This window comes from Equus caballus, chromosome X, assembly GCF_041296265.1.
Source record: "Equus caballus isolate H_3958 breed thoroughbred chromosome X, TB-T2T, whole genome shotgun sequence".
Taxonomy (NCBI): Eukaryota; Metazoa; Chordata; class Mammalia; order Perissodactyla; family Equidae; genus Equus; species Equus caballus.
Genome location: NC_091715.1, coordinates 116,952,388 through 116,970,393, shown reverse-complemented (window position 1 = coordinate 116,970,393; position 18,006 = coordinate 116,952,388). Strand labels below are relative to the sequence as shown.

At 35.7% G+C, this 18,006-nt stretch overlaps 1 protein-coding gene across 17 annotated transcripts in view; it reads left to right on the top strand.

Annotated features, from left to right (window-relative positions):
* CUL4B (cullin 4B) overlaps window positions 1-12,585 on the top strand; it is a 44,002-nt gene extending 31,417 nt beyond the window's left edge. For all 17 annotated transcript variants that reach the window (XM_070258352.1, XM_070258350.1, XM_070258347.1 and 14 more), the window contains 6 exons: window positions 372-479; window positions 1,366-1,479; window positions 2,202-2,307; window positions 3,644-3,816; window positions 5,832-5,984; window positions 7,841-12,585. In XM_070258352.1, coding sequence (XP_070114453.1) covers window positions 372-479; window positions 1,366-1,479; window positions 2,202-2,307; window positions 3,644-3,816; window positions 5,832-5,984; window positions 7,841-7,936 — 750 coding nt within the window. In that variant the 3' untranslated portion in view covers window positions 7,937-12,585. The remainder of the gene's footprint in view (window positions 1-371; window positions 480-1,365; window positions 1,480-2,201; window positions 2,308-3,643; window positions 3,817-5,831; window positions 5,985-7,840) is intronic.
* Window positions 12,586-18,006: the final 5,421 nt, after the last annotated feature.

The window sequence follows — 18,006 nt, the reverse complement described above, 5'->3', positions numbered from 1 at the left end:
TGCAAGGTGTTCCAAGCCCACATAGGGGTCTCCAAAGGTGGGGACTGCAGGTGGTATGGGGGAAAGAATGGAGAAGAGATCCTGTAAACAGCCCAGCCATATGTGAGAAATTATTTAAGTTGATAATGCCTCTAACGAGGTCATGTGATCCTTGTCTGCCATTACACCAAAATGTTAACCAATGCACTTTTCTAGTGCATTTAATATAGGCTTCATTTTTAGTCCTTTTAATATTGCCTTTTATTTTAAAGATGGTCAGTATTTGCATGTAATTTTATAATGGGAAACTTCTTTAATTGGTCATTTTTATGACATGAAATGTATGCACTTTTGTTTTTAAGATCTCAACATGTGTGTTTATCTTATTGTAGTATATGCAGAACCAGAATGTACCCGGGAATATTGAATTAACTGTGAATATCCTGACAATGGGTTATTGGCCAACTTACGTGCCTATGGAAGTCCATTTACCACCAGAGGTAAGAATTGCTGTTTAGGACTTTGAGTTATAAGCATAGAAATGTATGACACTTCCATTTTGCTTGTCATTGAACAATTAAATACTTTTTAAAAGTTTGTGTCAATAAGCACACCAGCACCAAATGCCAAATGTTTTAATATTTTGCTCTTCTATTTATATTACTCTTGAATTTATATCATTAGAGCACAGCTAATGATGCCACGTTTCTGGGTCCAGAGGCAATTTCCCTGACTTGTCTTTCAGTTCCCCAGATTGTACCCATCACTCTGCCCAGCAGTCAGAAATTCTTGCCCATGTGTCCCCTGGGGGTTGGATTGCTGAGTGATGGGTACGTGAGTAAACCCATCCTAACTCTTGGGGAAAAGTCTAACTCAGGACTGAAGTTTAGGAAAAGGGTTAAGCCTAGAGAGATAGATACTGAGAATCCTCCATGGAGATGATCATGGAAGCCCAGGGAGTAGATCTCTCTCCTTAAGGAAGAGGATGTAGAAATAGGAAGAAAAGGGCTGAGGCAGAGCTTGGGAAAAGGCTCACATTTGGCAGGTGGTGGGAAGAAGAACCTGTGAAGGAAACTAGTGAAGAAGCAATAGTGAGATAAAGGAACCAGCATGGTGCAGAGGCACAAAAGCCACTGGTGGTGAATGTTTCAAAAGAGAGAATGATTAAATGTTGCAGAGAGATCAAAGTGTAAAGACTAATGTCATTAGATTTTGTAGTGGAGAGATCATTACCTTACATCAAAGTGATCGGTGGACCTACTGGGTAGCGTCTTAGAAATTTCCAGAAATTATTACACATGAAGTATAAAATAAATAAAACGTGAAGAGTAGCAATTGTGATACTGGATACAGAGCTTAAATAAAGCTTTATTTTATTTACCGTAGATGGTAAAACTTCAGGAAATTTTCAAGACATTTTACCTAGGCAAACATAGTGGCAGGAAACTTCAATGGCAGTCAACTCTAGGACACTGTGTACTAAAGGCAGAATTTAAAGAGGTAAGTGGATGTTCCTAGAACTTACTTTTCACCTTCATCTTTTGATATTGAGGTCATCCCTCTTAACCTGAAGGTTTAAGCTACTTTATAAATTTATCTTAAATATCTGCATGGTACAGTGATAGTTTGTCACAGCTTTGTGTATATTATAAGAATGTGGTCTTTTCCACAGTTAATTGGTCCTGCTGCAAAACCAAAAATAACAACCCTTTTCTCCTACCCTTTCCCCACCTGTGGATGCAGAATTTTCATTGCCACTTCTTGATAGGAAACTTCGTGTTACTAGGAGCTAGAGGATGGAGTGGGTGTTAAGGGGAACCTAGTTCCCATAACTAATTTCAAAAATTTCCCACGGCTTTTCATAACTAATCTGAATCAAACAAGTCGGAAACGCATTTGAAATAGTGATTTCTTGCTTCTCGTGATAAATATCTGTAATGACACATAAGGCTGAGTTATTAATTTTCATTACTTTGTTGTTCTGTTTTAATTATAAGGCTTAAAAAAATACCTGTAGAAAGGTCACCCAATCCTTGCTCCTATTTTAGGTAGGATCACACCTAAATCCTACACTGAACATACTGGCTTTTCTGGATAATGTTAATCCATGTTTCTAAATCCACTAATTGAAAAATGCTTTTCCTGTAAGAGATTAGTTATTTGATTAATTTTTCATGTGTTTTAAAAAAAATGATGGCTAAACACTGCTGTTTCTCCAACAGGGTAAAAAAGAACTCCAGGTCTCTCTCTTTCAAACACTGGTGCTGCTAATGTTTAATGAGGGAGAGGAGTTCAGTTTAGAAGAGATCAAGCAGGCTACCGGAATAGGTTGGTGTTGAATCAGTTGATTAGCAAGCAATATTCAGTGTCCACTACGTGCACTCCACTAGATTAAGAGCTTTGGGGGGATACAAAGAAATAATCCCTCTCCTCAGCACGCATAATATCACCATGGGGAAAGGGGGAAATGACACTGGAAATTCACAACCAATAAGTACCAATCTGGTGCTGAGTAGGAGTGTGTTAGGAGTTCAGCAAAGGAAGAGATCACTGTGGACTGGCGCAATTGGGAAAGCCTTCGTGAAGGAGGTGGGACTTGAGCTGGGTCTTTAAGTTTTAGTTAGAGAGAAGGCATATGCTGCAAGGGGAAATATTGTGAGAAAAGGCTTGGAGATGGGAATGAGCACAGTGTGGGCAGGAGTCATGAAGAGTTTAACTGCAGCATAGAGTACAGTCATGCATCGCTTAACAACAAGGATGCCTTCTGAGAAATGTATCCTTAGGTGATTTTGTTGTGTGAACATCATAGAGTGTACTTACGCAACCTAGATGGTATCGCCTACTACATACCCAGGCTATGTGGTACTTATAGGACCTCCGTCATATATGTGGTCTGTTGTTGACCGAAACGTGGTTATGTGGCATGTGACCATAGTGAGATATGAAGTTAGATAGATAAGATGGGTAGAGCCTGATCATGGAGAGCCTTAGGAATCCAGTGGATGAAACCTACATTGTAGGGTCTCAAGTGTGTATATACACACATAATGGAAGTGACTTATTTGGACAACTTACCTGGAGTCAGTAGACTATAGGGCAGCTTGGAGGATGAAGAGATTCCAGTCCAGAAGCTAGTGGGGTAATTCAGGCATAAAGTGATGAGGGGCTTAGACTAGAATGAGGGCAATGAGAATGGAGAAGAGGCATCTCTAAGCAAACAACTACTAGGTACGTGGAGGATGAAGGAGAAGGAAGAGTTAAAAGATGATTGCAGGGTTTCTCACCAGAGTTGGTTGGTAGCTTCACGACTAACAGTTGGAAAGAGGACACAGTTTTATGGGGAAGATGATGAATGAAATTTTGGACATAACTGGAGTTGATGGTAATAAAATAGCCAGGTGGAAGTGTCCTTTAAATGTGGGACTAGAAAGAAGTGAGATGTCATTTCTGAAGATTTGGTAGTTATCCACATGGAATAATTGAAGCCTTTAGAGGATAACCAGGAAAAAAGCCATTGTATAGAACAAAGGAAGTTACTGATGACGTTGGGGAAAAAAGGAAACAGTTTTAGTAGAGGGATGGATGGAAGCTAGATTGAGGTTGAATGTCACTGTTTGTATTGATGAGCAAGTAACAAATAACTAAGCTGCTGTTTCTTCTTCAGAGGATGGAGAGCTGCGGAGGACACTGCAGTCATTGGCCTGTGGCAAAGCTAGAGTTCTGGCGAAAAATCCAAAAGGCAAAGATATCGAAGATGGTGACAAGTTCATTTGTAATGATGATTTCAAACACAAACTCTTCAGGATAAAGATCAATCAAATTCAGATGAAAGAAACGGTATTTCTTTTGCATTCTCCTCATCCTAATGCACTGGAATTATGTGTGTTCATAATAAAAATTTATAAAGAAGATTTTATGCTTATAATACTACCACTAACATTTTTTGTTCCTATATCTAGCTCAGTGTATTTCATGATTGGATTTTGCAGTTTTTTTTTTTTAAAGGTTTTATTTTTCCTTTTCCTCCCAAAGCCCACCCCCCCCCGGTACATAGTTAGTTGTGGGTCCTTCTAGTTGTGGCATATGCGATGCCGCCTCAGCATGGCTCGACAAGCAGTGCCATGTCCAAGCCCAGGATTCGAACTGGCAAAACCCTGGGCCACAGAAGCAGAGCGCGCAAACTTAACCGCTCGGCTAAGGGGCCGGCCCCTGGATTTTGCAGTGTTTTTGGAGGGAGGTACACACAATTGGGCCTGACACTCAGTGTAGTTTTATATCCTGCTTTTTCTTTTTAACATTAAATCTTTAGAATTTTTCTTTGCCATTAAAAATCTTCATAAAATGACAGATGGCCACACAGTATTCTTTTACATGGCTATTATAATTTATTCAACCGATGTCCACTGTTGGGCAATTAAATTCATAACTTTTCAGTATTGTAAATAAAACTGCAAGAAACATCCTTGTACCTAAATGTTAATTTCTTTGAGCCTTCCTTTATGATAAATTCATGGAAGTAGATCTTTTGGGTAAAAGAGTGTGAACATTTTAAGAGTCCTAGTACGTAGTGCCATATTGTGTTCCAGAAAGGCTGGACCAATTTACACTGTTTAGCAGCCTGAGTGCTTGTCTTAATGGTGCCTTCACCAGCACTAAAGATTGTTTTCTTTTTTAAATCTTTGCCAACTTGCTTGGTGAAAAATCTGAATGATTTAGTTAGTATTTCTTTGCTTAACAGTGAATATTTTGTTAGTTTTTGCCATTTGAATTTGTAAGAGATGTTTACTAAGGAAACGATCAACTGCAGCATTTGAAACTAGTTGGTTTCCAGTCCAACAAGGTTTAATGCAGTACTTGAGAAAAAGTTTTAATGTGGCGCTGAGGTCAGTAACTCAGACAAGCTCCTTTCTTGTTTACATTCACATCAAAGATGTAATAATCCCTTAGAAGATTATTGTCTTTTTAAAACGTTTATGCTGTATCAGAAAGAAACTGACTGCAAAAAGCCCTAACTGTTATTTTTAATTAGGTGCTAAAGATGAACGTTTTTTCTTTAGCATTAAAATTGGTAAACTGACTCCTAAACACTTAAATTTCTGTTATTCTTGAATGATTATAGGCACTACCTGTGCATTTCTGATTTATATATTACAAAATAAAAATTTTTTTAAAAAAGTTTGACTCCAGTTAGCTTAGCTAGTTAGTACCATGCTTTGAGTCAGAGGTCAGAGTCAGTCACTTTTACAAATAAGCTAATGTCATGCAGAAATCTGGTCAGTAACCCATTGTGATACATTTAGAAGATTTTGAGGACAGAGTAAAAGAAAATGATAAATTCTGTATTAGCCGCCTCTACTTCTAGAAAGGCAACTTGAGGGGCTGGCCCCGTGGCTGAGTGATTAAGTTCACGTGCTCCGCAGCAGGCGGCCCAGTGTTTTGTTGGTTCGAATCCTGGGCACGGACATTGCACTGCTTGTCAGGCCACGCTGAGGCGGTGTCCCACATGCTACAACTAGAAGGACCCACAACTAAAATACACAACTGTGTACCGGGGGGCTTTGGGGAGAAAAAGGGAAAAAACTTAAAAAAAAATAGAAAGGCAACTTGAAAGATGGTATTTTTTTGTTAACTAATATTGGCATTACTTCATTGGTGAGGGGCAATATAATTAGGTCAGAAAGGAGTTATGTTTGTAGGGTTTTTTCTGTCATTGTCTATTTGTAAGGTTCCTTTAGATAATTCAGTATATTTAAAGCATTAACAGTGTGTCATGTACACAAAATGTATCATTTATGTAAGTAATCAAGTTTCACTTCAGGTACAATTCCTGAGTTTAAAACTTTTTTTGTTAGGTTGAGGAACAAGCAAGCACTACAGAGAGAGTATTTCAAGATAGACAGTATCAAATTGATGCTGCAATTGTTCGAATTATGAAGATGAGAAAGACACTTAGCCACAATCTCCTTGTTTCGGAAGTGTACAACCAGTTGAAATTTCCAGTTAAGGTAGGTACTTCTGTGTTTCCATATTGAGCTTGTTATATGTAAAAGAGTACGTTAGGTTTTCAGACACGAATCTTACAAACACGGATTAAAGCCTCAAGACCATTTGGAGGGACAGATTTATCATGCTCATATATATGATTCAAAAAAACCTTTGTTGGCATATGTGGGCAGCTGTGACAAAAGGGGAGAACAATTTATAAAAGCTTATACTTGAAAGTTTAGCAGCTGAATGAATCTGAAATTTCCAAGTTCATTTATTGTGTTTGTTTTGAGCTTCTTTGTTATTTTTTTTCTTCCTTGAAATAACTTGGTATTTGACAGATTTGGTTATTTTAAATTAAATTAAATCTCCTGTTTAGTTAGCTTATATAAGTGTCCTTAAACTCTATACAGATAACTAGTCATCATTAGGCGTCTTTTTGAAAAGTTTAGCCATAGTTCTGGCAAACTGAAATTGGTCATTAAATGGACATGTTCCAATGTAAATGCCCAATAATAAAGAGGCTTAGACAGTGTGGTGTTGTACTGGAGTGTTTAACAAGTTTTAAAAGATTCCCAAATCCTCACAATGATAAACACTTAATAGAGTTTGGACAGATTCTTGGCTGTTGGGGTTCTCATGAGCTTTGAGTTTAGGTAAATCACTTCACCTCGTTGATCTTGTTTCCTCATTTGTAAAATGAGGATAATGATGGTACTTACCCCATAGGATTTCTGTGAGGCTTAAATGAGATAATGTAAGTGAAAAATTTAACACTGGGCCTGGCACATAGTAAGTGCTCACTAGCTGTTAATTCTAATAAGGTTGGCTTTCTCTCCTCTCCAAACCTAATACTGCCTTGTTATTACCACACTCTCACCCTCATGCTCTGCCTAATAACCATTTCACTTCCAGCCAGAGAGATCAGCGAGGCTAGGCAAGTTAGAGGATAACTATAGTAAATATTGTGCTGATATTCTAGGTCCCTCACCATAATTAAGAGAAAGCCATTTTGATTTTCAGACCTCGGAATTACTGGGTAAAATTACTGGCTGAAATTTTGGCTGCCCCATCAGACTACTTTCCCTCTTTACCCCACTTGATTAAGTGAACATTTTACATAATCTGGAAAACTCTGTATTAGCAAGCAAGATTATAGTCTTTTTATAAGCTAGATACAAAAGACAGTGGAATTTTGTCATGGAAGAGCTAAGAATGCAATCATGAGGATAAGCTGTAACGTTTCTTGATGATTTTTATAACCACAAGTAGGATTCAGAAATCCAAATCATTTATAGTAGGTAACAGTTAAATCTCACATTAAAGCTGAAATACCAAAATCTGAAATATGAGATGATACTTCACTCATCAAACCATTTGTAGTAGTCGTTAGTGATTTCCCCAGTAAATTTTTTATTTAATTTATAAAAATGCAACCTAACTTTGAGAACTAGCTTTTGCCCAAAGTAAAGGTCTACTTATCTTTTCAAACTGTTTTGGCAAAACTAAATAGCATTCTGTTTCCCTAAACAATATGTTCCTCATGTGAAATTAGGATAAGTTAGTCTTTTGTATTTAGCTGTGCAGAGAATAGCTGGTTCTTAGAAAACCTTTTTAAAATAGAGAAGTAATAGAAAGTATCACATAACAATATGACAAGGTGTGACAGTATATGTGTAATAAAAAACATTTCTTAACCTGGCTTATTTTCATTACACTTTTCTCTTTAAAAATTTAAGGAGATTTAAAAAATAAAAATTAAGGAGATTACATTAAATCAGTGAGCCAAAACTGTTTTTTTTTTAAATGGGGTATTGATAAATGGACTTAGCCAATGATTATGAGCTTTGCACTAAAAATTTGCCCTCTTTTACAGCCTGCTGATCTTAAGAAGAGAATAGAATCATTAATTGACCGGGACTACATGGAAAGAGATAAGGAAAACCCAAATCAGTACAACTACATTGCATAAAACGTTGGCCTTGCAGCATTGATGTAATAAGCAGTAGCCAGTGGATAAACTAACCTGTTGATCCTATATTATTTGACTTCTTTTATACTACCGATGACCAAATGAAGCAGTGTAATGGAAATAGTTGAGTGGACTTTTTCAGTGGTTAACATGCCCATTTAAAGAGTAATACTTACCTTTAAGAAGAATGTTGTTGAACTCTTTGCATGTTATTTAGTATGATGTGCAGAAAACTCTTAAGAAAGTACCTGGTCTTCATGATTCCTCTTTGGAACTGGGGAAGAGGTCCCTATGGCTGTTAAAAGAGGAGGGGGGATTCTTATACACCATTAATTATGAAGCAAAAGGTTTATTTGCTTAAAATGTCATTTAAAGATACTTAAACTGCATGCAGACTTTATTTACTGTACAGAGTTCTGGATGTATTTATCAAATAGAAAAACCACCCTGGACTTGGTTGTACACTTGTTTTGTGATTTCCCTTGAAAAGAAAAATAAGTTGTCACAGCTATTGATATTTTACTAAGTAATGTTCTGTTACACTGAAAGGGATGTTTTAAAAAAAATTTATTTGGAAACAAGTTTTCAAGTAGAGGGACAGTTGCTTACCTAATCTCTTATATATGCACATCCTAAAATTTTCCATTTGTGACTCTGGGATGTGTATATGGCTTAGCCCTCAGTTTACTGTGCTGATTAACAGGTACTTATAAAAATAGCTGAAATAGAAAATTGGTGATCAGTTGTACTAGAAGAACATGGTAGGAGAGAAAAATCCAACTTTCTTCATATTAAAAATGAATACAATACGAACATCGCAAAAGAGACCAAAACCCACATATTTGTAAATTTTTACAGGAGCAAAAATTCATCAACTAGTTTTCAACTTCCTTTAATGTTGTTTGCACAGTTTTGTCTTTAACTTGGACCAATTATAGATTGTTACAGGCTTCCTAGGATTTAGCATTCCTGTTTTCTCTACCAAAGTTTATTTTGGAAGCACCCCAACTCTTTGTTGGTGAATGAGTCTTTCCTATTCAGATGTAAAATTCCTTCCTCTTTTTCCCCACACACCCCCTAGTTTGGAATTTCAAATTCTGTTTCATGCTGATCTTACTCCTTTCAAAATTGCTTGAAGATAAGCATTCTCATAGCCACTGGACACCTACTTTTCAGGGGAATGTCCTAGAATTGTTCATACATAAAAAATAGCAAAAGTATTGTTCTTCAAATTGATAATGTGAGTAAAAGGCTTCTCTTTACCATCAGTAGTTTTTTGTTTTTGTGGGGTTCTTTGTTTTTTGGGTTTTTTTTTTTTTTTGCTTCCTTGTTTGTTTTTCCTTGAAGCTTTGAAGGGAATTGATCTTGGAAGAGAAGCAGAAAATTTTGTTTTTATTTTGTTAAAAATCAGAACAGCTTTAATGCTTTTTGCAACAGTATACTTCCTTGACTATCTGGAGCCGTTAGAATAAATACCTAGGTCCTAACTGTCAACTGAGGAGACCTGCTCTTGTGTCTGCTGTTGATTGTTTTCTTGAATTCTCAAAGACCTGTGACCAGTCATTAAAAAGAAGTTGCCTGTTTCTCATTTAATTGCATCAACTTGCACAATGTTGGTTAACAATATGTGGTATTTAGAATGCCTTCCGAATTCTTTTTGAGTAGCCATTGCCTTTATTTTCTCAACTCCTCCTTGGTTTCCTTACATGAGCTCATCTGACAAGAAAATGCAGCTATCTTGTTCTCTCTCTACTGGACCATCGACCTCAGTGTTCTAACTCACCCCTGATGGTCTCTGAGATAAGTAGACTATATTCCATGAGACTTGATAGTTACACTTAAGGAATTTTTAGGTAGAATTGGTCCTGTTAGGAGGAGACTCTTGGTGTCACCTTTGTTATCTTGAAAGCTGGTCCCTTCCCTGAGGCTCTTAATTTTTTGAAAACTTGATGCTGTTTCAGCTGAAAACTTGGCAAGACTATTAAAAAACAAGTTGAAGGGAGCTGTTTAAGAAATTGAAAAGTCATTGCAAACAAAATCGGATAATTGTGACTTTCAGTTCTGTATCAGTTGAATTTTTGTGCTCTTTTCCCTGTGTACGTGGTGGTTCTATTTTTCTCCAATAAAACTTTTATTTAAAAAAAGTTTGTAGAGAAGATCTTTAAAATACAAATATGTTAAGAAAGTTATAAAACCATAGAACTTAAAATCTTCCTAATTTAGTGAATTCTCATTTGTCAATTTTGTTATTTTTTAAATTTCTCTTTTTATTTTTGTGGTGGTTTGGTGATAATGCTATAGGAATGTGGAGGAGGGTATGGAAAAGGGTGAGTAAAATTCCCAGGAATCCTCAAGGTGGGTATTTATTCTTAAATGGCATATTTTAGAAAAATCAAATACAAGTATGAACATTGTTTCATTCAAATCCTCAAAGTCAAATAGTTTCATGAAGTCGGTATGAAACTAGTCTAGATTTAAGTTGAGGGGAGAAGGAGCAATTAAATGTACTCTTGTTTTAGTCATGGCACTTGATCCGCCTTGTCTGTTAATGTGAGCTCTGGGCCATATGCTCTCAGAGTAAGATGCTCCTTGAGAACCTTACCAAATCAGAGATCAAGAAGCTTTTTTGAACCCAGTTCCTGAGTCTGCTGAATGGTCTTAACATGTTGTCTAGCCATACTCTTGAAATTCTTATCTTGTACGTGTGCATAGAGTTCAGGAAATCGGTTTATTCTGTATATCTGTGTTTCAGGATTTTTGGAAGTTTGTTTTTTAATCTTAATATCCATATATCTTTTTTACATTAGCTGTTTTTTGTTTGTTTTAATGACCATTCTGTTTAATGCTGTGAATGGCAGGAGTGTTATAAACATGTTCTGTTCTCTCATCTACATAAAATTGCCAAAACAAATTGTTCATTAAAAAGAAAAGAGTAGTACTAATGGGAATTTGCATAATTATGCTTTATATGGTATCCTTGCTAATGCTTCGTTAATCAATAATTTTCAGTTTCCAACAAAAAATTTGAATAATGAACAGATTTGTTCACCTGAAAACACTTGGTTCAAATTTAACACTTTGTTCATTTTTTTCCTTTTTCCTTGCTATTAAAGAGTATTTCTTTTTTTGAACAGGCACATAACATACTTTTATAATTAACAATCCTTAGAATTTGTCTAGCATAGTAAAAAAAATCGAACTTTTCTTTTGTAGAACCTTTTATATTTGATGTAGAATATAAGAATGTGCTGCAGATGCAGATTGCAACTTAATAGTTTTGCAAGCTATGAAAACAGATTCTCCTATCCTCTTATTCTTAGAATAAAATCTTTTAAAACATTTCTTTAATGAAAATTTTTTTGTTGTAAAATACACATAACATAAAATTAACCATTTTAAAGTGTACAATTCAGTGACAGTACATTCACTATTTTGTGCAACCTTCACCATTCTTTAGTTCCAGAACATTTTCATCTCAAAAAGTTTTTAATATAATTAAGTCCAATAAATCTACTTTTTCTTTTGTTGCTTTTGCTTTTGGTGTCATAGCAAAGAAACAAGCTAATGATGATATACCCCTATGTTTTCTTGTAAGAGTTCTATTGTTTTATTCCTTACATTCCTCTCATTTGAGTTAAATTTTGTATCTGGTATCAGGTAAAGGTCCAACTTCATTCCTTTGTATATGGATATCCAATTGTCCCAGCACCATTTGTTGAAGAGTCTGTTCTTTTCGCCATTGAATAGTCGTATCATCCTTGTTGAAAATCAATCGACCCTAGCTCTATAGGTTTATTTCTGGACTTTCAATTCTATTCCATTGATCTATGTATCAGTTGTTATGTCAGTAATACACTGTTTCGATTACTATAGCTTTTTAGTAAGTTTTGAAATCGAAAAGTGTGAATCCTCCACTTCTTTTTCAAGACTGTTTAGCTATTCAGATCCCTTGCTACTGCATATGAACTTTAGGATCAGCTTTTCTATTTCTGCAAAAAAGGCCATTGAGATTTTGATAGGGGTTGCATTAAATACAGTGATCACTTTGGGGCTATTACCATCTTAACAGTATTAAATCTTCTAGTCCATGAATACATGATGACTTCCCTTTTTATTTAAACCATTTGTTTTAGGTCTCTTAAAAATTTTGTTCAGAAATACAGTCATGCATCGCTTAACGATGGGGATACACTCTGAGAAATGCGTTGTTAGGTGATTTCTTCATTCTGCGAACACCATAGATTTGTACTTACATAAACCTAGATGATATAGCCTACCGCACAGCTAGGTACTAATGGTCCTAATCTTATGGGACCACCATTGTTTATGCGGTCCGTAGTTGACTGAAACGTCATTATTTGGCGCATGACTGTATTTTGTACTTTTCACTGTACAAGTCCTGCATCTTCCTGGTTAAATATGTTCCTGTGTATTTTTGTTCTTTTTGCTGCTGTTGTGAATGGAATTTTCTTAATTTACTTTTCAGATTGCTCATTGCAAGTGTATACAGTTTTTGAGTGTTGATCTTGTACCCTGCAACTTTGCTGAATTGGTTTATTAGCTTTAATATATTTTTGTAGATTTTTAAGGATTTCCTATATGTAACATCTTTGTTGTCTACAAATATAGTTTTACTTCTTCCTTTCCAATTTGAGTGTGTTTTATTTCTTCGTCTTGCCAAATTTCTCTGGCTGGAGCTTACAATACGGTGTTGAATATAAGTGGCTAAAGTGGATGTCCTTGTCTTGTTCCTCATCTTATGGGGAAAGCTTACAGTCTTTCACCATTGAGTATGTTGGATGTGGGTGTTTCATAAATGCCCTTATCGTGTTGAGGGAGTTCCCTTCTATTCGTAGTTTTCTGAGTGTTTCTGTCATTAAAAAATGTTGAATTTTGTCAAATGCCTTTTCTACATCAGTTGAGGTAATCGTGAGGTTTTTTTCTTCATAAATTGGTGTATTCAACTGATTGGTTTTCATCTGTTGAGCCATGCTTGCATCCCTGACATAATCCCCACTTGGTCAAGATGTATAATCGTTTTGATATGCTGTCAGATTTGGTTTGCTAGTATTTTGTTGAGGATTTTTGCATCTAAATTCATAAAGAGATATTGGTCTGTAGTATTCTTGTGGTGTCTTTGTTTGGCTTTGGTATCTGGGTAATGTTGGCCTAATAAAATGAGTTATGAAGTGTTTCTTCCTCTTCTAGTTTTTGGAAGACTTTGAGAAGGATTAGTGCTAATTTTTTAAATATTTAATAGAGTTTACCAGTGAAGCCATCTGGTCCTTGACTTTTCCTTTATGGGAAAGTTTTAGGTTTTCTTTTTCTTTTCTCCCCAAAGCCCCAGTACATAGTTGTATATCCTAGTTGTATGTCCTTCTAGTTTTTTCTGTGTGGGATGCCGCCACAGCATGGCTTGATGAGCAGTGCATAGGTTCGCACCCAGGACCTGAACTGGTGAATCCCGGGCTGCAAAAATGGCGCACACAAACTTAACCATTACGCCACCAAGCCAGCCCCTATGGGAAAATTTTTGATTGTTGATTCAATGTCTTTATTTAAAGGTTTGGTCAGATTTTTTATTTCTTCTTGAGTCAGTTTTAGTGTTTTGTTTGTTTCTAGGAATTTGCCAGTTTCATCTTGGTTATCTAATTGGTTGGTGTACAGTTTGTTTATAGCATTCTTTTATAATCTTTTTGATTTCTGTAATGTTGGTTAGTAATGTCCTACTTTCATTTCTGATTTTAATAATTTGTCTCCTTTCTTAGTCTAGCTAAAGGTTTGTCAATTTTGTTTATCTTTTTAAAGAACCAACTTTTGAATTTGGTGTGTTTTTGTTTTTCTGTTCTCTGTTGCATTTATTTCCACTCTAGTCTTTATTGTTTACTTCCCTCTGCTAGCTCTGGGTTTAGTTTGCTCTTCTTCTTCTAGTTTCTTAAAGTGTAAAGTTAGCTTATTGATTTGAAATCTTTCTTTTTTAGTGTGTAGGCATTTACAACTATAAATTTCCCTCTGGGCACTGCTTTCACTCCATCTCATAAGTTTTAGTATATTATTTTTGTTTTCATTCATCTCAAAGTACTTTCTTTTTTTTTAAATAATTTTTTTTAAGATCTTATTTTTTTCCTTTTTCTCCCCAAAGCCCCCCAGTACATAGTTGTATGTTCTTCGTTGTGGGTCCTTCTAGTTGTGGCATGTGGGACGCTGCCTCAGCGTGGTTTGATGAGCAGTGCCATGTCTGCGCCCGGGATTCGAACCAACGAAACACTGGGCCGCCAGTAGCAGAGCACGTGAACTTAACCACTCGCCCACGGGGCCAGCCCCTCAAAGTATTTTCTAATTTCCTTTGTGATTTCTTCTTTGACTCAATGGTTGTTTAAGAATGTGTTGTTAAATTTCCACACACTGTGAAATTTTCAATTTTCCTTCTGTTAGTGATTTCTCATTTCATCCCATTGTGGTCAGGGACGATACTATGATTACAGGTCTTTTTAATTTATTGAGACTTGTTTGTGGCCTTTCACATAATTTATCCTGAAGAATGTTCCATGTGGACTTAATAAGAATGTGCATTTTGCTATTTTGGGTGAAGTGTTCTATATGTTTGCTAAGACAAGTAGGTTTATAGTGTTGTTCAAGTCCTCCGTTTCCTTATTGGTCTTCTGTCTTATTGTTTTATACACTATTGAAAGTTGAGTATTGAAGTCTCCAACTATTATGTGGAACTGTATTTCTCCCTTTAATTCTGTCAATTTTTGCTTAATATGTTTTGGAACTCTGTTAGGTGTGTACATGTATATGCTTGTTATATCTTCTTGGTGATTCATCTTTAATGTATATTGTTATTGTCTCTTGTAATAATACAGTTTTTTACTTAAAAGTCTGTTTGTCTGATATTAATAGAGACACCCTAGCTCTCTTTTGGTTACTCTTTGCATGCAGTATCTTTTTCCATTCTTTCTCTCTCAACCTATTTGTGTCTTGGGATCTAAAGTGAGTCTCTTGTAGACAGCCTATAGTTAATGTTTTCCTTTAATCCATTCTTCCAATCTCTATGTTTTTAAATTGGAGAGTTTAATCCACTTACATTTAAAATAATTACTGATAAGGAAGAACTTCTGCCTTTTTGCTATTTGTTTACTATATATCATATCTTTTGTTTTTCAAACCCTTTATACTGCCTTCTTTTGTGTTGGATTTTTTTGGTAGTATACCATTTTGATTCCCTTCTCATTCCTTTTTCTGTATATCTTTTAGTTTTTTCTTAGTGGTTACCCTGGGGATTGCAATTAACATCTTAAATTTATAACAAACTAGTATGAATTAATACCAGATTAGCTTCAGTAGTATATAAAACCTCTGCTCCTGTACACCTCCAACCCTCCTCCTTTACGTGGTGGTTGTCACAAATGACATCTTTATACATTGTGAACCCATTAACATAGAGGTAAAATCTTCTTTGTGTTCCTTAATCAGTCTTGAATAGTCAGTAAGGCATTAAGTTGAAAATAATGATCAAAAAGTAAGTTGTTTTCAGTTATTCATCTGTTTTGTTTTGATTAAAAGTCCCTCTATGCATAAAAGTATTTTCTTGTTCATTACTATATGTCAGAAGTTATTTTTTAAACATTTTGCAGATAGTAAGAAAGTTTTTATTAAGTGCAAAGACATCTATTCCATTGTTTGTTATTTGTCATTGGTGTTAATACCTTGTGAAAACATTTTAAAAAGGTAATTAGTTGCCTGAAAATTCTTCACAATGATTAACATTATGCCTAAAAGGCCACTATGAAATTTGCTAGAATTTTAAAAGACAACACACAAAAAAGTAAAGGCAGATTTTCTTAGAATCAGGTCTACATGATGAATGGTGCTTCTATCCTAAAATTAGTTGCAGTACAGGCTGTGGAGTTGGCATCTTTCGAAGATTTTTTTCTTTTTTCTTTTATACATGTGATCATGTGCTTAAGGACAATCATTTTTTTTAATTGCTTTTTGGTAAGGAAAAATTGGCCCTCAGCTAGAATCTGTTGCCAATTTTCCTCTTTTTTTTCCTTCCCAAAGCCCCAGTGTATAGTTGTATATCCTAGTTGTAAATCGTTCTGGTTCTTCTGTGTAGGATGCTGCCACAGCATGGCTTGATAAGCAGGATGTAGGTCCATGCCCAGGATCCGAACCAGCAAACCTTTTCCAGGCCGCCGAAGTGGAGCATGCGAACTTAACCACTACCCACTGGGCTGACCCCAAAGATTTGTTTCTAATTACTCTCTGAGTTAAGGAACTCTGATTATGAGGCAGAAAGGTACTGCACATTTACTCCTTTTATCTAACTTTAAAAAATATTAAATTCTCACTGCCAGCCCGGTGGCACAGTGGTCAAGTTCACACGTTCTGCTTCAGCGGCCCAGGGTTCGCCAGTTTGGGGGACCTATGCACTGCTTATTAAGCCATGCTGTGGCAGGCATCCCACATGTAAAACAGGAACATGTGCACAGATGTTAGCTCAGGGCCAATCTTCCTCAGCAAAAAGAGGAGGATTGGCCACAGATGTTAGCTCAGGGCTAATCTTCCTCAAAAAAAAAAAGCTTAATACACTTTATAAAATGTTTAGAAATATCAAATGTCCTGCTTAACCTACATAGTTTTGCTTATTTTAAGAGGAAATTAGATATAGACAGCTCAAATATTTTAACCAAAAACAAGAGTAGCATAAAATCCTCAAAGATCTTTAAGTGCATGGGGCCTAAATTAGCCTTCTCACCCTACTGCTAGGTGTGCAGTAATAAACAGAGGGTCATTTCCCTCACAATTGAAGTGGATTAGAAAAGTTGATTGTTCCAGACCAGTATGTATAATTCCTACATAAAACAGATCATTAGGTTCTATAATCCAAGAATGTGTATTTTGGGGCTATCAGATTCTATTATAATATTTGAACATTCTGTTCATTTAATTTATAACATCATTCCAAAACAGACCATTAAAATGTGCTTTTTAGAAGAAAGGAGTGGGATGCAAGAAGAAATTGTGACCCCCAGTAATTGTTGAAATGTTCATATATCTAAATAAGTATTGACTAAATGTAAAAATGACTAATTTTGTTGGGGAAGGTAAAAATAAGATAGGCACTAAAATACTAATAAGCAAGGTAACATCGAAGATGGAAAGAGAGAGTTTGGAATTTAAATGTATTAAAATTTTTGTTCAGAAGAAAGATAAACTTTGGACTCTAAGTATGCATATTAAAATTTAGGGACACCTAGAAATCCCACTCCTAATTTACCTAAGAGGAATGAAAACTTATGTTCACACAAAAGCCTCTATGTAAAGGTTTGTAGTAGTTTTATTTATAGTTGCCAAAAACTTGAAACAACCAAAAATGGCCTTCAACTGGTGAATAGATAAACAGTGATTGGTGCGTCTCTGCAATGGAATACTACTACTCTGCAGTTATAAAGGAACAAACTATTGATACATTCAACAACATGAATAAATCTTTAATGCATTGTGCTAAGTGAAAGAAGCCAGAATTAAAAGGCTGCATATGGTTTAATTCCATTTACATCACATTATGCAAAAGGCAAGACTAAGAGTGAAAACAGATAAATGATTAGCGTGGGTTGGTGTAGGGAGAGGGGCTGACTACAAAGGGACAATAAGAGGGAATTTTGGGGGCTGATGATGCTTTGTATCTTAATTGTGGTGGTTCTACTATGCATTTGTAAAAACTTGGAAGTGTACACCAAAAAATGAATTTTACTGAATGTAAGTTAAAATTTTAGAAAATATTTTAAAGGTGACCCTAAAAGAATAAAAATAGAATGAATAACAGCCAAACCAGTAGAGGGGGGAAACGTGATCAGTCAAATAGAGTCAGGGAAAGGGTGCGATGGGGAAAGATAGCTTAGAAAAAGCAAAGTTAATACAAAGCACAAAATAATATGGCAGAGAGCGCTCCAATATAACCAAAAGGCCCCATAAAAAAAATCAAAAAGTCCACGGACTGGGAGAAGATATTCACAGTACATATAATCAACACAAGATTAGTATTCAGAAAATATACATAAGTT